The 20,437-nt window shown below is 41.5% G+C and overlaps 1 protein-coding gene across 1 annotated transcript in view; it reads right to left on the reverse strand.

The window, feature by feature from the left end:
* Positions 1-5,074: 5,074 nt before the first annotated feature.
* Positions 5,075-20,437, reverse strand: part of LOC138349513 (uncharacterized) — a 26,203-nt gene continuing 10,840 nt past the window's right edge. The window contains exons 2-8 of the mRNA XM_045769998.2: positions 16,246-16,368; positions 14,934-15,024; positions 13,771-13,960; positions 11,670-11,876; positions 10,390-10,997; positions 7,525-7,929; positions 5,075-5,535 (exon numbers count right to left, since the gene is read on the reverse strand). Of these exons, the coding sequence (XP_045625954.2) occupies positions 5,458-5,535; positions 7,525-7,929; positions 10,390-10,997; positions 11,670-11,876; positions 13,771-13,960; positions 14,934-15,024; positions 16,246-16,368 (1,702 nt within the window). The 3' untranslated portion in view covers positions 5,075-5,457. The remainder of the gene's footprint in view (positions 5,536-7,524; positions 7,930-10,389; positions 10,998-11,669; positions 11,877-13,770; positions 13,961-14,933; positions 15,025-16,245; positions 16,369-20,437) is intronic.

Consider the following 20,437-nt stretch of genomic DNA (forward strand, 5'->3'; position numbering starts at 1 on the left):
GAGCTGCTGCTGGAGCTGCTGCTGCTGCTGGAGCTGCTGCTGGAGCTGCTGCTGCTGCTGGAGCTGCTGCTGGAGCTGCTGCTGCTGGAGCTGCTGCTGCTGGAGCTGCTGCTGCTGCTGCTGGAGCTGCTGCTGCTGCTGCTGGAGCTGCTGCTGCTGCTGCTGGAGCTGCTGCTGCTGCTGCTGGAGCTGCTGCTGCTGCTGCTGGAGCTGCTGCTGCTGCTGCTGGAGCTGCTGCTGCTGCTGCTGGAGCTGCTGCTGCTGCTGCTGGAGCTGCTGCTGCTGCTGCTGGAGCTGCTGCTGCTGGAGCAGCTGCTGCTGCTGCTGCTGCTGCTGGAGCTGCTGCTGCTGCTGGAGCTGCTGCTGTTGGAGCTGCTGCTGGAGCTGCTGCTGCTGCTGGAGCTGCTGCTGCTGCTGGAGCTGCTGCTGCTGCTGCTGCTGGAGCTGCTGCTGCTGCTGGAGCTGCTGCTGGAGCTGCTGCTGGAGCTGCTGCTGCTGGAGCTGCTGCTGCTGCCGGAGCTGAAGCTGGAGCTGCTGCTGGAGCTGTTGCTGCTGCTGCTGGAGCTGCTGCTGCTGCTAGAGCTGCTGCTGGAGCTGCTGCTGCTTCTCGATCCGATACCTGAGCCATATTTTGGAGCCAAATTCTGGCTCTCTGCACCTATTCGCAGTTTGAAATTCCTACTTTTTATACCGAAAATATGTCAATTACTGAAAATGGCGGTGGGTCACATTTTGCCCAAACCCCCCTGCAGCTTTCAAAATATCCCAAACATTCCAAATCCGATACCTGAGCCATATTTTGGAGCCAAATTCTGGCTCTCTGCACCTATTCCCAGTTTGAAATTCCAACTTTTTCTACCGAAAATATGCCAATTACTGAAAGCGGCGGTGCGTCACATTTTGCCCAAACCCCACTGCAGTTTTCAAAATATCCCAAACATCCAAAATCCTATACCTGAGCCATATTTTGGAGCCAAATTCTGGCTCTCTGCACCTATTCGCAGTTTCAAATTCCAACTTTTTATACCGAAAATATGCCAATTACTGAATTACTGAAAGCGGCGGTGGGTCACATTTTGCCCAAACCCCACTGCAGTTTTCAAAATATCCCAAACATCCAAAATCCGATACCTGAGCCATATTTTGGAGCCAAATTCTGGCTCTCTGCACCTATTCCCAGTTTGAAATTCCTACTTTTTCTACCGAAAATATGCCAATTACTGAAAGCGGCGGTGGGTCACATTTTGGCCGAACCCCCCTGCAGTTTTCAAAATATCCTAAACATCCCAAATCCGATACCTGAGCCATATTTTGGACCCAAATTCTGGCTCTCTGCACCTATTCGCAGTTTGAAATTCCTACTTTTTATACCGAAAATATGCCAATTACTGAAAGCGGCGGTGGGTCACATTTTGCCCAAACCCCCCTGCAGCTTTCAAAACATCCCAAACATCCCAAATCCGATACCCGAGCCATATTTTGGAGCCAAATTCTGGCTCTCTGCACCTATTCGCAGTTTGAAATTCCTACTTTTTATACCGAAAATATGCCAATTACTGAAAGTGGCGGTAGGTCACATTTTGCCCAAATCCCACTGCAGTTTTCAAAATATCCCAAACATCCCAAATCCGATACCTGAGCCATATTTTGGAGCCAAATTCTGGCTCTCTGCACCTATTCGCAGTTTGAAATTCCAACTTTTTATACCGAAAATATGCCAATTACTGAAAGTGGCAGTGGGTCACATTTTGCCCAAACCCCCCTGCAGTTTTCAAAATATCCTAAACATCCCAAATCCTATACCTGAGCCATATTTTGGACCCAAATTCTGGCTCTCTGCACCTATTCGCAGTTTGAAATTCCTACTTTTTATACTGAAAATATGCCAATTACTGAATTACTGAAAGCGGCGGTGGGTCACATTTTGCCCAAACCCCACTGCAGTTTTCAAAATATCCCAAACATCCCAAATCCGATACCTGAGCCATATTTTGGACCCAAATTCTGGCTCTCTGCACCTATTCGCAGTTTGAAATTCCTACTTTTTATACCGAAAATATGCCAATTACTGAAAGTGGCGGTGGGTCACATTTTGCCCAAACCCCCCTGCAGCTTTCAAAATATCCCAAACATCCCAAATCCGATACCTGAGCCATATTTTGGAGCCAAATTCAGGCTCTCTGCACCTATTCGCAGTTTCAAATTCCAACTTTTTATACCGAAAATATGCCAATTACTGAATTACTGAAAGCGGCGGTGGGTCACATTTTGCCCAAACCCCACTGCAGTTTTCAAAATATCCCAAACATCCAAAATCCGATACCTGAGCCATATTTTGGAGCCAAATTCTGGCTCTCTGCACCTATTCGCAGTTTGAAATTCCAACTTTTTATACCGAAAATATGCCAATTACTGAATTACTGAAAGCGGCGATGGGTCACATTTTGCCCAAACCCCACTGCAGTTTTCAAAATATCCCAAACATCCAAAATCCGATACCTGAGCCATATTTTGGAGCCAAATTCTGGCTCTCTGCACCTATTCCCAGTTTGAAATTCCTACTTTTTATACCGAAAATATGCCAATTACTGAACGCGGCAGTGGGTCACATTTTGTCCAAACCCCCCTGCAGTTTTCAAAATATCCCAAACATCCCAAATCCGATACCTGAGCCATATTTTATAGCCAAATTCTGGCTCTCTGTACCTATTCCCAGTTTGAAATTCCTACTTTTTATACCGAAAATATGCCAATTACTGAAAGTGGCGATGGGTCACATTTTGCCCAAACCCCCCTGCAGTTTTCAAAATATCCCAAACATCCCAAATCCGATACCTGAGCCATATTTTGGACCCAAATTCTGGCTCTCTGCAACTATTCGCAGTTTGAAATTCCTACTTTTTATACCGAAAATATGCCAATTACTGAAAGCGGCAGTAGGTCACATTTTGCCCAAACCCCCTTGCAGTTTTCAAAATATCCCAAACATCCCAAATCAGGTACCTGAGCCAAATTTTGGACCCAAATTCTGGCTCTCTGCAACTATTCGCAGTTTGAAATTCCTACTTTTTATACCGAAAATATGCCAATTACTGAAAGCGGCGGTGGGTCACATTTTGCCCAAACCCCCCTGCAGTTATCAAAATATCCCAAACATCCCAAATCCGATACCTGAGCCATATTTTGGAGCCAAATTCTGGCTCTCTGCACCTATTCGCAGTTTGAAATTCCAACTTTTTATACCGAAAATATGCCAATTACTGAATGCAGCGGTGGGTCACATTTTGCCCAAACCCCATTGCAGTTTTCAAAATATCCCAAGCATCCCAAATCCAATACCTGAGCCATATTTTGGACCCAAATTCTGGCTCTCTGCACCTATTCGCAGTTTGAAATTCCAACTTTTTATACCGAAAATATGCCAATTACTGAAAGTGGCGGTGGGTCACATTTTGCCCAAACCCCCTTGCAGTTTTCAAAATATCCGAAACATCCCAAATCCAATACCTGAGCCATATTTTGGAGCCAAATTCTGGCTCTCTGCACCTATTCGCAGTTTGAAATTCCAACTTTTTATACCGAAAATATGCCAATTACTGAAAGTGGCGGTAGGTCACATTTTGCCCAAACCCCCTTGCAGTTTTCAAAATATCCTAAACATCCCAAATCCGATACCTGAGCCATATTTTGGACCCAAATTCTGGCTCTCTGCACCTATTCGCAGTTTGAAATTCCTACTTTTTATACCGAAAATATGCCAATTACTGAAAGTGGCGGTAGGTCACATTTTGCCCAAATCCCACTGCAGTTTTCAAAATATCCCAAACATCCCAAATCCGATACCTGAGCCATATTTTGGACCCAAATTCTGGCTCTCTGCACCTATTCCCAGTTTGAAATTCCAACTTTTTATACCGAAAATATGCCAATTACTGAAAGCGGCGGTGGGTCACATTTTGCCCCCCCCCCCTGCAGTTTTCAAATTATCACAAACATCCCAAATCCAATACCTGAGTCATATTTTGAACCCAAATTCTGGCTCTCTGCACCTATTCGCAGTTTGAAATTCCTAATTTTAAACCTCAAATATGCCAATTACTGAAAGTGGCGGTGGGTCACATTTTGCCCAAACCCCCCTGCAGTTTTCAAAATATCCCAAACATCCCAAATCCGATACCCGAGCCATATTTTGGACCCAAATTCTGGCTCTCTGCACCTATTTGCAGTTTGAAATTCCTAGTTTTTATACCGAAAATATCCCAATAACTGAAAGTGGCGGTGGGTCACATTTTGCCCACACCCCGCCTGCAAATTTCAAAATATCCCAAACATCCAAAATCCAATACATGAGCCATATTTTGGAGCCAAATTCTGGCTCTCTGCACCTATTCGCAGTTTGAAATTCCAACTTTTTATACTGAAAATATGCCAATTACTGAAAGCGGCGGTGGGTCACATTTTGCCCACACCCCCCCCCCCCCCCCCCCCCTGCAGTTTTCAAATTATCACAAACATCCCAAATCCAATACCTGAGCCATATTTTGGACCCAAATTCTGGCTCTCTGCACCTATTCACAGTTTGAAATTCCGACTTTTTATACCGAAAATATGCCAATTACTGAAAGTGGCGGTGGGTCACATTTTGCCCAAACCCCCCTGCAGTTTTCAAAATATCCCAAACATCCCAAATCCGATACCTGAGCCATATTTTGGACCCAAATTCTGGCTCTCTGCACCTATTTGCAGTTTGAAATTACTAGTTTTTATACCGAAAATATCCCAATTACTGAAAGTGGCGGTGGGTCACATTTTGCCCACACCCTGCCTGCAAATTTCAAAATATCCCAAACATCCAAAATCCGATACATGAGCCATATTTTGGAGCCAAATTCTGGCTCTCTGCACCTATTCGCAGTTTGAAATTCCAACTTTTTATACCGAAAATATGCCAATTACTGAAAGTGGCGGTGGGTCACATTTTGCACAAACCCCCCTGCAGTTTTCAAAATATCCCAAACATCCCAAATCCGATACCTGAGCCATATATTGGAGAAATATGAAAAAAAATACTATATAATAGTTTTACATTATAATTTTGTCGATAAAACTTAATACAGTACTGTAATTCCTTAAGAGCTAAAACTAGTTAAAGTATGTATTTTATTCAAAATATATATGAATCCCTGACAAAATATCAGCAAATGAACTAAGTTTAAGTTGATACCTTTCCTCAATGATGTCACTTGCTGATGACATCACTCAATTATGTGAAAATTGTGTCATTTGTTACACAAAGCTAGGCATGACAAACATGGGGCATCACAAGTTGACCACAGCTGCTCTACCACTGCTCCTGCAGAAGGTGCTACCATGGGTGGCAGCTGTAGGAGTAGACAGTTGGAAAGTGTAGCAAGGAACCTTCACCTTGCAAAGTGTCTGCAGCTCCTCTTGGAGATGCTACCACGGGCGGCGGCCATATGAGTAAAGGTAAACAGGCTGGACGGCGTAGAAAGGTGCCCTCACCTTGGGCAATGCCTGCATGGAAAAATAAATGTCAAAAATCCCTTTCATGCATTTCATAATTTTTGCAATTCTGTTTATTCTTACGATATATACTACAGTATATTGAAAACTATTGCACCTCGCTTTGTCATGACATTTTGCATGTATGGTTGTAAAAATAATTGAAAAAAATCATTACTATAAATTGTTTTAGATATTCAGCTGTGCAGACAAATTAACATTTGTGAAAATATAACTTAAGAACTTAATTTGAACACCGTTTTGTTCTTAAGAATATAATTTTTTCTAGAATGGACCCTGTGGAGGCTGTCTGTTCCAGAGAACTACAAAAGAGGTCCACCAAGAAAATGTGAATTTCATTACAGTACATTCGATGCTGGAATTTTTTTAATTTTGCAATCATGTGTGTTATGAAAACATTGTATTTCTTGGGTCCAGATATTTTAATTGTCAAATTGTACGAGTTCAACTCGTATAAAATATGCAAATTATGTTGATATATCCTGACCTGTCACCTTTGTTGACCCCAATACTTTCTCAAGATGATCTTTGGCGCCTTCTGCTTTACCGGCTGGCGAGTATGTTGTGTGTGTAGAGTTAGTATGTTTACATTAATGTACATAATATTTGTGGCAGTTAAATGACACTGTATTAGCTGTTTATATCCTCGAATAGGAATAATTACCAATATTAAGAGACTCAATGAAAATTACAATTGTGCCATTGCAACAATGATGAAACTCTGTACAGCAATGTGGTCATTATTAACACTAGAACTGCTGACACAGTTCAACACATTAAATACCAAAAGGGGTACCATTGAAAATACAGATCAGAGAAATAAGAAAAAGGGAAAAAATGTTGTTGACATAAGAAGAACTACAGGATAGTCAGATGGTAATGATTAAACAGCTTAAGGACTTTCAACATTTAAAAAGCAACAATCGTCTAGGTGTGATTCCAATGGTCAACCAGGAGAACCACTGAGGGTAATCACTTGGATAAAACACATTGAATGCAAGCAGAGTTAGGGATAGGGATTTAGACATTCTGGATAGAGATTTGGAAGCTTTGGATGATAAAAAAAAACTCATTACTGTATAAGAAACCTTGATATAGCTATATCACCTCATTACATTAATGAAAAAGCATTAAAAATAAGTCTACGTACATCAAAGCAAAATATTCAATAACAAAGCTGGAAACGATTATCCACCACTATTTTAGAATGTCATTAACACTTAGTGCAGTTATCTTAATCAAATATGCAATAGCAATATTTAAACCATTAAAACTAGTTACAAAATTTTTTTGGCTACTGAAATCTACATTGTCAAAAACATTAAGATACAGACATCAAATTTGCACAATAGACAAAACTTAATGTACAGTGTGATTTGAGAATTTGCCACCCATCTCTCTTTTTTTAGCAATTTTAGAGGTAAAAAAAAATAATTTAGAATGGCAATACAGCACATTTGGATTCTGCACCCCTAATATGTCTTAAAACAAATGTATGCCAATTTCTATTACTGTAACATATGCCTTACAAGCATTTTATGCCTCATTTTATCTGTAAAAATCACTCGATAAAAATAATAATGTATATGTTATAGGGAAAGAAGGGACAACTGAACTGACTGAAAAAGTTCATAAATTAAGTAGACTGATACACTGAAAGCCTGAGGAAACTGGACAGTGCTACACTAATGCAACAAGTACCCTGGCTTTGTGCCCGGGAGAGGCCACTCCAGGCAGACAACCAGAGCACAACTTCATAGTCTCCTATGACTGATGGATACCTAGTGTGCACCAGCCAAATAAACATTGAGGAAGTCCAGGAAGTGAAGCTCAATCATGCAACTATGGATACGCCAGGCGAGATATGCAAATACACACACATACATTGGATGATTAATGATCGAGAGACAGGACCCAGGAGCTAGAGCATAATTCCTGCAAGCACAGAGGAGTACTCACACACACTCATTACAAACTCACCTTCACTCTGAGTCCTCCTTGGGAGAGTGGGTAGGTCGACTTAGTTGAATAACTCTGGTTGGTTGAGTAACTTTGATTAGTCTGGTTTGTCTGGTAGGTCAGATTAACTGGAGAGGTTGGATTAGTCGGATTGGTTGGCTTAGTTGGGTAGGTTTTATCTGAATAGGTCTGGGAATTTGGCTTAGCCAAGTTAACCTGGTAGGACGGGTAAATTGGTTTGGTTGGATTTGACTGGTAGGTTGTGACGCCTTTCTGGAATCCAGATGTGAACTTGTTCTTCAGGTTTGCCTTGGCTGCCTCGAACTTGGCAATGGCACCAACTACTGCCGCTGCCTTAGCTTGTGCAATGCCCTCCACCTTAGCTTTGATGCCCTCTACTTTAGCTTGAATGCTGGCGAAGGGGTTCTGAAAGCGATGGAAGAACGTGGGAGATGAGGGGAAGCGGCAATGGTAGGAATGATGCCCTTCCGCTCATTCACCCCTTGTCCAAGCTGAAGCTGAAAGCTATATAGTAGGAGAAAATGCTTAATGATGCAAGCTGTATTTGCGGGAGAAAATGAAAGTTGAAAGCCATGTTTTAGGAGAAAATTTTTAAAGCTCAAGGCAGAAGCAACGCTGAAGGAATAAATGCTTGAAGATAAGGCTGGAAGCTAAGTTGGAACAATTTAAGCTAAAGCTAAAAAGATAAGTTGAGGAAGAGAATTTACTAGAAGCAAGCCTGAATGCAAAGCTTGAGGCAGAGTAGATACTTGAAGCTCAGTCTGGAAGTTAGGTTTTGAGAGAAAGAAAAAAAAATATAGGGACAGACTTAAAAGCTGAATAATGTACATAACGGCACATTAAAACATTAGGGAATTGGAACAGAGCCACCAAGCGAGAATTTACATCTATAGATATATGTATGGCCCCCAAACCACACACGTTAACAACATAACCCTGGTTTGTGAAAACTAAATGTAACTGGGTTATGGACAATTCATAAGCCTGGCTAGGTGAACACTAACAATTAAGCACTCAGGAGCTCTCTTTTCTGATTATGGAAACAGGTTTCATAATATTCCCTTTTTGCTGAGTAGTGATGCACCAGATACTTGATAACATAAATTGAGGAAGACAATTACAGTCAAACCATATGGATATGATTATGTGCATATTTCCTGAGGTAAGAGGCAAGTGCTTAGCCCTTTCGGCTATTTGCTGCATCTTTTGTAGCCATAGATTTGAAATGGTACAAAAGTGGCCTTTTCCCTTAATAACTTTTTCACACCGCTTTCCAAGTGGATTGAATTTCCTGCCTACAACAAGAATTTCATGTGGCTGTTGATAGAGGAACTGCTAGCACATGAATAGTGCACTTGTTGTCAATAAATGGTGATGGTTTCTTCACAAACATACAAAAGAAAACTGAACATGAAAGACAAATCAAAAGACTGAAAATGGGAGACAGAATCAGACTGAAACATGTGAAATACTAAACAAATGGTTCCAAGATGTGTTTGTGCAAAATGAGGTTTCCAGAGAACAGGGCAAATAATATTTTGATGCACAAAATAAGAGTACCTGGAAAGAAACACTATAATATCAGAAAGGAAGTATGTTTTTACATGGGAAGGTCCTGCATAATAAATCATCTAAGCTTTTACATAGAGATCCGTAGAGATCTTGTAAGAAGGGGCACAAAAAAAAAAAAACACACACACACGGACAAAATTCTGGACACATGGACTGTTCTTGAAATAAGAACATATGACAACAAACTACTTAGATTTTTCCCTAACTATATATAGGTACGTGTTGTTGCATAGCGAGTGACCCATATTGCTCATCTAGTATTGTCAATATTTATTAAAGGGCTTGTACAGTACAATCTTCTAGTGGCCAATTGTGGGTCAGAAAAAGACTCACTGCTGTTCACCATTGTTTTCAAGGGACAACCCAGCCTTGCCAGCTCCACCGACAGATCCCATGGATGACTTTGGGAGTCTAAAACAAAGATTGGCAGACAGAGATTACGTTACTAGGGATAAGGATATCAAGAAGGCACAAAACTCTGGTGTAAATGAGATTTTTTTATACTACAGTACTGACACAAACTAATCGACATTCACATATACAGCACCTGTATATATGTTTTGGATCAGTAACATTATGTGCAGCTTGTCTCAAAAAGTGCTTCCCTTTCTATCTTCAAAGTTCCTCATTAAATGCTTCAATCATATTCTTAAAATATAAATAATTGCAAACACTTTCCCAACTGGCATGTTCGTAGTTCAGTAGTTACATTTAAAGTTTTTGCAATAGTGTTCCATCACACGGTTGCCATCTACTGTTTTGGAAACAGAAAGCTAATTCTTAAGACCACAGAGTTTTAGGGGGACCCCAGGGGATACAGGTTGACCACCTGGAGCTCAGGAGGATCATGGTAGTAATAATGTTACAGTATAATCATTTTGACTCTGTTATGAAGACGTACACTGAGCAAAACTGTTTAGTAGTTGAGCTCACAACTCATAACTCTTGTATGCATGTTATGTGCTCGCTCTCCCACAGCTCATTTAATGCTGTACCTTACTTACATTTCCCAGAGTACTTTCCTTTAATAATTTTACAGATCCCTAGTTATTGCTGAGTACGCAGAGGCAAACACTAAATATTTACCAACTCTCACCCTGTTCAGGACTTGTTACAAGGGTTTATGATCACACCACTAAAAAACCCATCAACAAAAGTGATAAAAGGCATCATGTATTGAAGTACAGTACAGTATTTGTCTAGCTCTTAAATACAATATTAATAATAACAACAATAATGTGAGACCTATTATGAGAAAAATCCATTATCCACAGAAAATGTAGTCATACTCACAAAAGTGGGACGGTAGACTGGCTCAACAGGGTAGAGTGCCAGAGAGTAGATGGGTTTAGAGTAGACAGGCTGTGGATATGGAGGGTAGATAGGGTATGTGCTGACCGGAAGAGGAACCGGTGTCACTGGTGTCACAGCCCCTCCGCCAACTTCTACCAGCCCGTCACTAGAACCACTCCCAAGATTTCCTTGATACTCTCCACCGCTGTAACTTCCCTGGTATTGTCCACTGCCAAGGTTTCCCTGGTATTGTCCACTGCCAAGGTTTCCCTGGTATTGTCCACTGCCAAGGTTTCCCTGGTATTGTCCACTGCCAAGGTTTCCCTGGTATTGTCCACTGCCAAGGTTTCCCTGGTATTGTCCACTGCCAAGGTTTCCTTGATATTCTCCAGCACCATAACTTCCCTGGTACTGTCCACTGCCATAGCTTCCCTGGTACTGTCCACTGCCATAGCTTCCCTGGTACTTTCCACCATCATTGTCCTCTTGGTACTGCCCAACGCCATAGGTCTCACCATCATCATTCTCGTAACTGTCTTGGTTAGAACTCGTGCCAGACTTGAGGCTGCTGAAAGCGGCACTCTTGGCTGCGACGGCACTGGTGATGCCTGCCACAGTACAACACCAACATTTGTTATTGTAACAATCGAGAAGTAAACTTACTGCTCATTTTTAATACAGTACGATTTTGATTTGATTTGGGGAACTGCTTTTGTCTATGCTGTATAGAATCAAACCATGTACACTGTGCAACACAATGAACTAGATTGTTGTAAAATGCTCTAAATTTACTAATTTAAATTAAATAAATTAACTAAAAGTGTAAGAACAATATAAAATAATATAAAAGGAGACCATACAAACAGATTTAACTACCCTGGAACCTTACCTTCCTTACATGGTAATTACTTTCTACTCACTGCCAATATGTACATTTTGCTTCATTTTTATTATCATAAGTGTTTATACAAAACTTAAAGATCATTATGAATATACATTTACTTGAACCGAAAGAGCAGCCTGATCAAAAGAGATACGATTACAGCGGAAAACGTACAGTATAGTAAAATATTAAAATACTCATGTGAATGAATCACTAGAAGCTACACCTGCTTGATACAGAAGACGAACCTCTCACCCCAACTCCCTCTTTAACTTACATGCTGTGAATGAAAATACTGATTACATTTCTAATGCAATAATCAACACTAGTTATGGTCATCTACTGTATTAATGAGGATGTGCTCACCAGGCAAAGTTGATTTGCCCTCTGCACTTACCCGACACGAAGGACTCCTTGGCATTCTTGAAGCCCTGTGCCACGGCAGCCTTGGCACCCAGCACCCCACCGAGCACAGCAAATTTGGAGTTCCTCAGACTGGAGAGGAACCCTTCTGGACGTGATTCCGTGTCATCGCTAGTGTCCACGTATGTCTCATCATATTCCCCACCAATGTTGGTAGATACCCCAGGGTTGATGCCGATACCTGGGCCAAGGGAACCAGGTGAACTGGATGAAATACTTTACACAGTTTTACTTCTGTGTGACATGGTTGAAAAATTTTTGCTTAGAAACTGTATATACTGTATGTATGTATGTATGTATGTATGTATGTATGTATGTATGTATGTATGTATATAAGTGTATATATATTATAATATAATGTAATAGAATGTTGTACCTAACAGCCAGTATGAACTACTTAGCCTAGTATGCAAAGCCTGATTTGCCTAAGAGGCTGAATGATTTTCATTATTTTCAAATTATGTATTTCTTTCCTGAGTAGTTTTTCTAACAATAATAATCTATTAGTATATTAAGAACATAAATTACTGACTAAGTTATGTTAGGTTAAATTAGGATCGGCCAGGTTTTGGATCGGCCAAGTTTGATCAAATTTCTGTTAGTTTGTACTCAAATATAAAATTGCAATCATATATAATACAATGAAAACTTTATAATTTCAAAATAAAACAACGACGCTCAGAAGATTAAGTTCTCTCTTAAGTATCTTTGTGGTTCAAGCGTCATTGATTAAGTTACTGAAATTAATGGTCAAATTGGTATGAAAATGCTTAGGCCGGTTCATCTTAACCCTTGCACAGAAGCAAAGGATCCAGAGTTTCTTTATTGAAGGTTAACATTCTTCCAAATGGATAACTAAAACTGGAACTGAACTCAAGAATGCATCAGATTTATAATTTATACCAAGAGACAACAACGGCCCTTTCCTGCACCTGTGGGAGATTACACCCTTTCCCATATTAATCCCTCCCTTTCCACCCAAGAAGCAAATTAGAGGTCAGGCCAAGCAGGTATTTCCCTATCTGCCTTAAGGGGGCATACAGTATCTGCAAAATATACAATAAATGAAAACTTGTTCGATTTCAATAAAACTTTTTTGACTAGTTGTATATCAAATTGGCTTCAACTGGTCCAAGTCTCAGCATCGTAGCATAAATAGGAAGGGAGAAAAAAATATTTAATTATGTGTCAAAAAATTGCCAAAAAGTTAAAAAATTAACATCAAGCGCAAGTGTCAACTGAAATCATGTCTGACTCTCAGCTATCACAATAGCATATAACAACAAAAATAAAAAAATTAGTTAAAAAAAAAAAAAATTAAAAAAAACTTTTTTGTTTTTTCTCATTTGTTTATCATGCGATTTGCATGAAACTTATACACCTGACTGCAGGTAATTCTTTTCTGTAAGGGTGTCAATTTTAGAGGAAATTGGTTGATGTCAACCTCAGCCACAGATGGCAGCACCTTAGATTTCATTTCTTCATTACTTTCTTTCAAGGAACAAACGTAACTACTACTACTCATTTTTTACTCAATTTACATGAACCTTACACTTTATATGTAGAGTTTACGTCTCTACAATCTGTAAGAAGCATTTTTTCCTAAGTTCATTTATTGATTTTATTAGTAGTAATAAACATGATATATTTGCATTATGTTTGGGGGGAACTTTGACTATTTGTATTAGTCAAACTAAACATATTTTGGAAAATCCAGTAATACAAATCCTTTATTATATGCTAATGGGATAGAATAGGGTCACAAATTATTTAATTTGAAACTTGTTGTAGTAAATTGTTGAAAATGTGTAAAATTCTATGAAAAAAATATTTCTCCTTTTCTATTTAGGCTGCGATATGGAAACGTTGAACAGTTGCAGCCCTTTTCATATACAACTAGTAAAAAAAAAAGTTTGGTTGACATTGAACAATTTTTAATATTCACAGATATGCTTCCTTAAATTCAACTGCTGCTCCTTTCCACATCTCACGGGTTACTACGGGCTCACCATAGCCCGTGCTACTTGGAACTTTTTGTTCCGGGTAGCGAATCTTAAACAACATCCACATCTCACCTCCGACAGCCACAGGGGAGTTGTCCAAGCTAGCGAATGACTCCTGGGGCGGGGGTCCGTAGAGGCCGGTCGGGGCCTGGCCTGGGGAGGGTGCTGCCACCGGGGTGAAGACCGGGGGGACATACACCCCTCCAGGTGCCACCCCAGGTACTCCTCCAGGCACCCCAGTTGGCTCAATGGGCAACGGCGTCTGGAAGAAATGGATGGTCACTGAGGCTACTGTTGCTTACATAAGATTACTTGCTAGGGGGTCACAATGTGTGATGACCGAACCCATACATCACAAAATGAAGAAAAGACCATGTTTCGGTCCATTGTGGACCAATTATTAAGTCATGTGACTTGATAATGGTCGCACGGCTATATATGGTCATCATATCTTCACCCAGGTTACTGTGGCTCATCGTTTGCAACATTAAGTACTTTCTCTTGGTGCTGCTACACTTCCTATCTTTTTATTTATGTATTTATATACAAGAAGGTACATTAGGGGTTAAGAGAGTACAAAGTAATAATGATGCTTTTACATTCTTATAAAGCCACTAGCACGCATAGCGTTTCTGGCAAGTCCTTATATCTAGCAGATAATTTTAAGAAGATAATTTCCAGAAAATTTCCCTGTAATTTTCAGCAATTTCCCTGTATCTCAGCACAGGGAACAAAAGGAAGGTTTCCCTCCTGCTCTTCTCTTCCTCTGACTTTAACTGCCAAAAGGTAAAAAGGCACCTCCATAGAATAGTGTCTTTTCATTTAATCACTTCATCTCTCGGTCTTTCATATGAATCTTTTTCTACATTTGGAAAGACAATCAAACATTTGTATGTAAACAAATTCTACCATAGAATGGACTTGCAATTTCCACATAACTATGCTGTATAATGGGGAGGGCAGCAGTGCGTACCTGGGGAGGGCAGCAGTGCGTACCTGGGGAGGGCAGCAGTGCGTACCTGGGGAGGGCACCAGTGTGTACCTGGGGAGGGCACCAGTGTGTACCTGGGGAGGGCAGCAGTGCGTACCTGGGGAGGGCAGCAGTGCGTACCTGGGGAGGGCAGCAGTGCGTACCTGGGGAGGGCAGCAGCGTGTACCTGGAGAATGAGACAGTGAACCTGACAGGGAGGGAAGGAGTGTGCCTTAGGGAAGCCTGGAGTGTACTTGACACATACCTGTACCGGAGGCAGGTAGCTGATTGGAGGAGGCGGCGGGGGGTCATTTTTAACACGTAATCTTGCCTCACTGTCACCCAGAACCAGAGAACTGCAATAATAATAATAATAATAAATAATAATAACAACAAAACACAAACTATAATGTTCTTATTTATTGCAAAGGAATGTGTCAACATGCGGAATGTCTTCAAAACAAATGCCGTCACCACTCCTTTAACTTTGATGATTAGGCTAATTGAATTGAGAGATCAGTCAACTAATACCAAGTGCTTTGGAGATTCAATATTTTAATACTTACTGGATGAATGGAATTCCTTCTGCATTTATTTCATGAATTACAAGAGGAATATATTTACTCAAAAATATTCATAAGATCACAGGTGATGTTGAAAGCAATTCAAGATCTAAGACAGAATTAAGGGCAAAAATATGTATAAAATAATTTAACAGAACTTTATATAATGCGAAAAATAGATTAATCCCTAAGATAGAGATAGCCTATCCTTAAGAGGCATGGATAATGGACTACAAATTGTACAGGGAACTCGGACAAATACCTTTATACTGCTTCAAAACCTGTGTTTGTGGCCTCCTGGTTAGCCACCCACATTGCTCAAGCACCCCCAAGATCACAGACCATATTTTAGTCTCGTAAAGTGGAGTCCTGGTTCCACCTCTCAGGCTCTCCTGCTCTTGAAAACTCCGCCACTCACTAGGACTATATCCAATCAATTTGAACTAGACATAAGCCCTGGCACTCTCAACCAACGAGGAAGTTTTAAAACCAAAGAGGTGGAGTCTTCTCAGGAAACTTGGGCATCTGCCCCAGCAGAGTGTTAAGTTTAGTTCATTTATTATGCCCCCCCCATACCCATCTTGTGGGCTATGGTGGAAAGGGTTACAGAGGCACATAATGGGGCTCAGGGACTGAACCAGCCGAGAACCATGAGAAAACCTGTGACCGGATACTGTAATTAGGAACGGTAATAAACTGCCCTCGCCGTATCCGTGGGTGGACAGGGCATGTAGGGAAGGGAAGAAGGGTTAGAAGGGAAAGCAAGGGAGGAAGAGAGGGAAAGACCAACATAACTCACCGTTACACAAGTCAATACACAGCCCGTAGAGAGCACCAGTCTTAGGACGCTGTAGTCGATATCATCAGAATGTGAGAGTGTCCATCACTTACATTAACTCAAGCAAGTTCATCAGAAAGCAAATATTATACTAATAATAATAATCACGTGGTAGGAGGTGCAAGAGAACCCCCTCACCAGGTCATCTCCCACCCCCCCCCCCTTCAGTGCCTCACCTTGTGGGGGGCGTGTGACCCTCCTGGCCCAGCTCCCCTCTGGTGATGACCTCTATGTTGCCCAGCTTCTCCGCCGCCGTCACCGTCACCAGCACCACCAGCACCGCCACCCACGACCTCATCCTGTAGGGGAAGGATGAATTGTGAGGATAGTGAGATAATATGGGGGTCTCATCAGGCAAATGGGGGAGATATGGAAACTGGACTGTATAGCAAGCTAGCCAATTGTCATCGTCCCACCTGTATGTGTACAAACGTGTTTTACAAATATTCTCAAAAAGCTCAAAGGTTTAAGCTCAAAAAGTGTAGCGACCTGCTTATCAGAACAATTAGATGACCTGCCTGTCGCTACAACACGGTTGTAGCGACAAGTAAGCTCATGTGATAGATAATATTCACGCGGACACTGAACCAGGAAGAGGCTGTGGGCGAGTTTATTAGGCATCGACATTCACAAACATTTCGTCATAACAGCTACATATAGTGTACAAGATCATCCTCTAGGAAAAAAACTACGCTGGGTTGTTCATCCTATCATTTGTACACAGGTACAGCTGAGTCAACTGTCCCCAGCGAACAAATTGTCAAACTGAGATATTAAAATCTGCCAAACCTCAACCATACGATATTTTTGCAGACACAAAGTAAGAGATTTTACGACATCTACATTTGACAAAAAACTTTCTAACCCAAATGAGAGACTTATGCTGCCAATTCCAAGTCTAACGTACATAAAATAATGTACTACATTGCCCTAACCTAACCGATAACCTATGCATAGAAAACGTGACCTTTTGCAAGCCGCGATAATGCAAAAAAAAAAATTATATTTTGTCTGTTGGGGATTTTGACGACAAAATTCTATGTATTATTCAAGAGGACGGGTTATGGTTCACATACTGTATTTGGGAAGTTCCTTACGTGAGGGCGGTGTTTTTGGTAATGATTAAGCAGCAATTATCTCGTGTCGCAGACTCCAACTCCTCTGGTCACCTGTCGTTTCAAAGCCTGAGCCTCAAGGGTCACTTAATTTTATAGAAATTGTTGATTTCTTGTCAAGATTCTCTCCTTCGACCACTACCTTGCCCATAATGGGTGTTGTCCGCTGTGATTGAGGTGTTTCCACCTATACACCTCCTTCACAGTTTCACGTTTTGTATAGCAAATTAAAGATTTATTCGAGACAACTCCAATAAATCAACTTTAGACAACTCAAGCTCTCAGTGTAGCCCATGTAGCACTACTATACAGAAGTACACATCTCTGTTTAGGCCTATACACGAAGAACAAAAATAACAGTACAATGGAATAGCTGACCAAAGTTGATTCAGTGGTATCAATAGTAAATGTCCACATATTTATATTTGATATAAATCTTACCAGAAAATTCTACAACGATAGGCTACTTCGGTACCGCAATAAAAAAATAAATAAATAAATAAAGTTAAACGTAGTGTGTGTGTCATGTTGGCCATTCCATTACTCCAGTATATAGTAATTATCTTTCCCCTGCCTCCTCCTCCCTCCCACTACCTTTTATTCTGGTCTTCCGCGGCGGGAATCAAACAAAGCCTAACTTTGGCGCAAACCGTAAATTTATCTTCAGTTATTACGATAAATTATCGGGGAGGTTCCTGATAATGACCTTCCCAGGTGGCCAAATGTCTCCGTAAGAGTACAGACGTATTGGTGGTGGAAAGGTGACCCTGGAAGTAACCCTGGTGGAAAGGGTTACAGAGGCACATCATCGGTTCAGGAGATGAAGCCCATAGTTCGTGTAGCTAAGCAAGTGACAATCTTTTGAAGCTAGTTACACAAATGTTAACGTTACATACACGTGTACATACATACAATCATTTACACAAATGCATATCACTAATCTTTTTACATCAGAAGTGGTTCTAGAAGAGGCTTACAACTGTATATATCTATGGCGAGTCACGCAGTTACTAGTCTACCTCCACACCCACCCAACTGGGCGGCAGCTGCTGAGCAAAAAAATGGCACACTAGATGCTCAGATTAGTCGCCTAAGAAAATCTGAAAACAGGTTGAAGGTATTTCGACCCTAAGGCCACTAAACTCCAGGTATAACTTCATAAATTATCGCTGTATCCAAATAGCCTATCGTCAGCATTACGATGCAGTAACAATCACTATTAACAGTGCTACTCATAACAACCTTCCTAAATTTGTTACGACCAAGACGTGTAACTACCTAAAGGAGCACATGTTCTAAAGGAATACATGTTTCATAATACCTATGAACTAAGGTTGGCAACAATGTGCGGGTCGACCAGATTGGCGGGAAAACCCGGCTGTAAAAAAAGGAGCATCTCCCTATGTTGGCCTCCCAGCGACTGACAGCGTCTTCAGCTTTAAACAATCCAAATATTCTGCATAATAACTCGTAATATTCAAACATGTATTAAATGATAGCTGATTAAAGATTTTTTTCGGAGCACATGGTTGCCATTGTGAATTTCTTTGAGTATGGCAACTGTTCGTTCTTCCTGGTAAACCTGACCAACTCTTCTTGTAATGGTGTCTGTTGCTCCGGTATGAAACACGTGACGTCTCATTATCTTAAAGAACAGGTTTCCATGCGAATTTAGTCTAAAACGTCGCCATCACACTACTAAATTAGCAGATATAAAAAAATATATATATAATTTTTGTACATAGTTTTTTTTAACCTTTCTCCACTTCTTTATGCACCTTGTTCAGGGCCGCCGCCGCCTCCTACTCCTCCTCCCTCCTTTAGTCCTTTCTCTCCTTCCGCTTCCTCCTCCTCCTCCCGCTTCCTCCTCCTCCTCCTCCCGCTTCCCCCTCCTCCTCCTCCTCCCGCTTCCTCCTCCTCCTCCTCCCGCTTCCCCCTCCTCCTCCTCCTCCCGCTTCCCCCTCCTCCTCCCGCTTTCCCCTCCTCCTCCTCCTCCCATTCTACCCATAAAGTATCAGAGATAAGTATTAGTGGCTTTAGGCATAGTACTTGCCTTACCTATACATTACTGCATTCTTCTTGTATTCACCTAGTTGTGCTTGCGGGGGGTTGAGCTCTGGCTCTTTCGGCCCGCCTCTGTCAATCAACAATTGATTAGTTACTTAAGCCTGCGCAACTATCAATCAAGTGATCCCCCACCCCCCAGGAAGCAGCCCGTAGCAGCTGTCTAACTCCCAGGCATCTATTTACTGCTAAGTGAACAGGTGCATCAGGGTGAAAGAAACTCTGCCCATTTGTTTCCGCCATCGCCGGGGATCGATCCCCGTACCCTAGGATTACGAGACCCGAGCGCTGTTTGCTCAACCGTCAGTCCCCATAGTTGTATCCTATACTCTTCTACCCTATGTATCACATATGTACTTCTGCTTAAATAAAAAGTATTATTATTACTAAGTGTTCAGGAACTGCTCCTACCAGACAGTCTGTGGTCTCTTACAACCGGTCCGGCAGGTCCGTCTGCCTATGGTCTCCGACCCCACTCAACCCCCCCACCCACCCACGTAAGATCTATACATACACTAATAATAAGGTAAATATCATTACTCCGGCTACAGGTACAACCAGAACACATGGACTGAATTTTTAAACTAGAAATAGAAGCTGGGGGGGGGGGGGGATTATGGGAAGATTGGTTGTGAAGAATAGTGGAATAGTGGTTGTGGAATAGTGGTTGCATCCAGAAGTGTGTTGTAGGGTGGAGAGTGAGAACAGATAAGGATTGATTCATTAATAATTATTCGGGAATGTGCATTGTTATTGACACTGTACAAATAACTGCCCATTTAACGATCAGGTTAGCTTTATAATCTCCAGTGGAAGAGTCAAACATGTACGTCTATGGAGGGAAGGAAGCCCTAGCTGTGCCCCGGAACACCACACGAGGATTATCAGGGAGGATAGGACACTTAGTCTATCTACTATCCTTTACCAAGAACAAAGGCTCCACATGCTCTCGGGTTGTCGGAGTGCGCGGATCCCGGAAAGCTGCTGTTCCGAGTGGGAATAAGTCCCACTCAGACACACTCAAAGCCCAAACATCCTCCTACTCCTCCACTGGCAATGCCACTGAATGCTTCGTAAACTGAAACATTAGGTACTCGTTGCTACCTTCGCGCACTTTCTCGGCTCCATCACAGTGCGTTGTTAGTGAAGCTGGAACGATGAAAGAGAAGGGGGGGGGGGGGAGGAGAGG

Source organism: Procambarus clarkii, chromosome 92 (genome assembly GCF_040958095.1).
Source record: "Procambarus clarkii isolate CNS0578487 chromosome 92, FALCON_Pclarkii_2.0, whole genome shotgun sequence".
In the NCBI taxonomy this organism is placed as follows: Eukaryota; Metazoa; Arthropoda; class Malacostraca; order Decapoda; family Cambaridae; genus Procambarus; species Procambarus clarkii.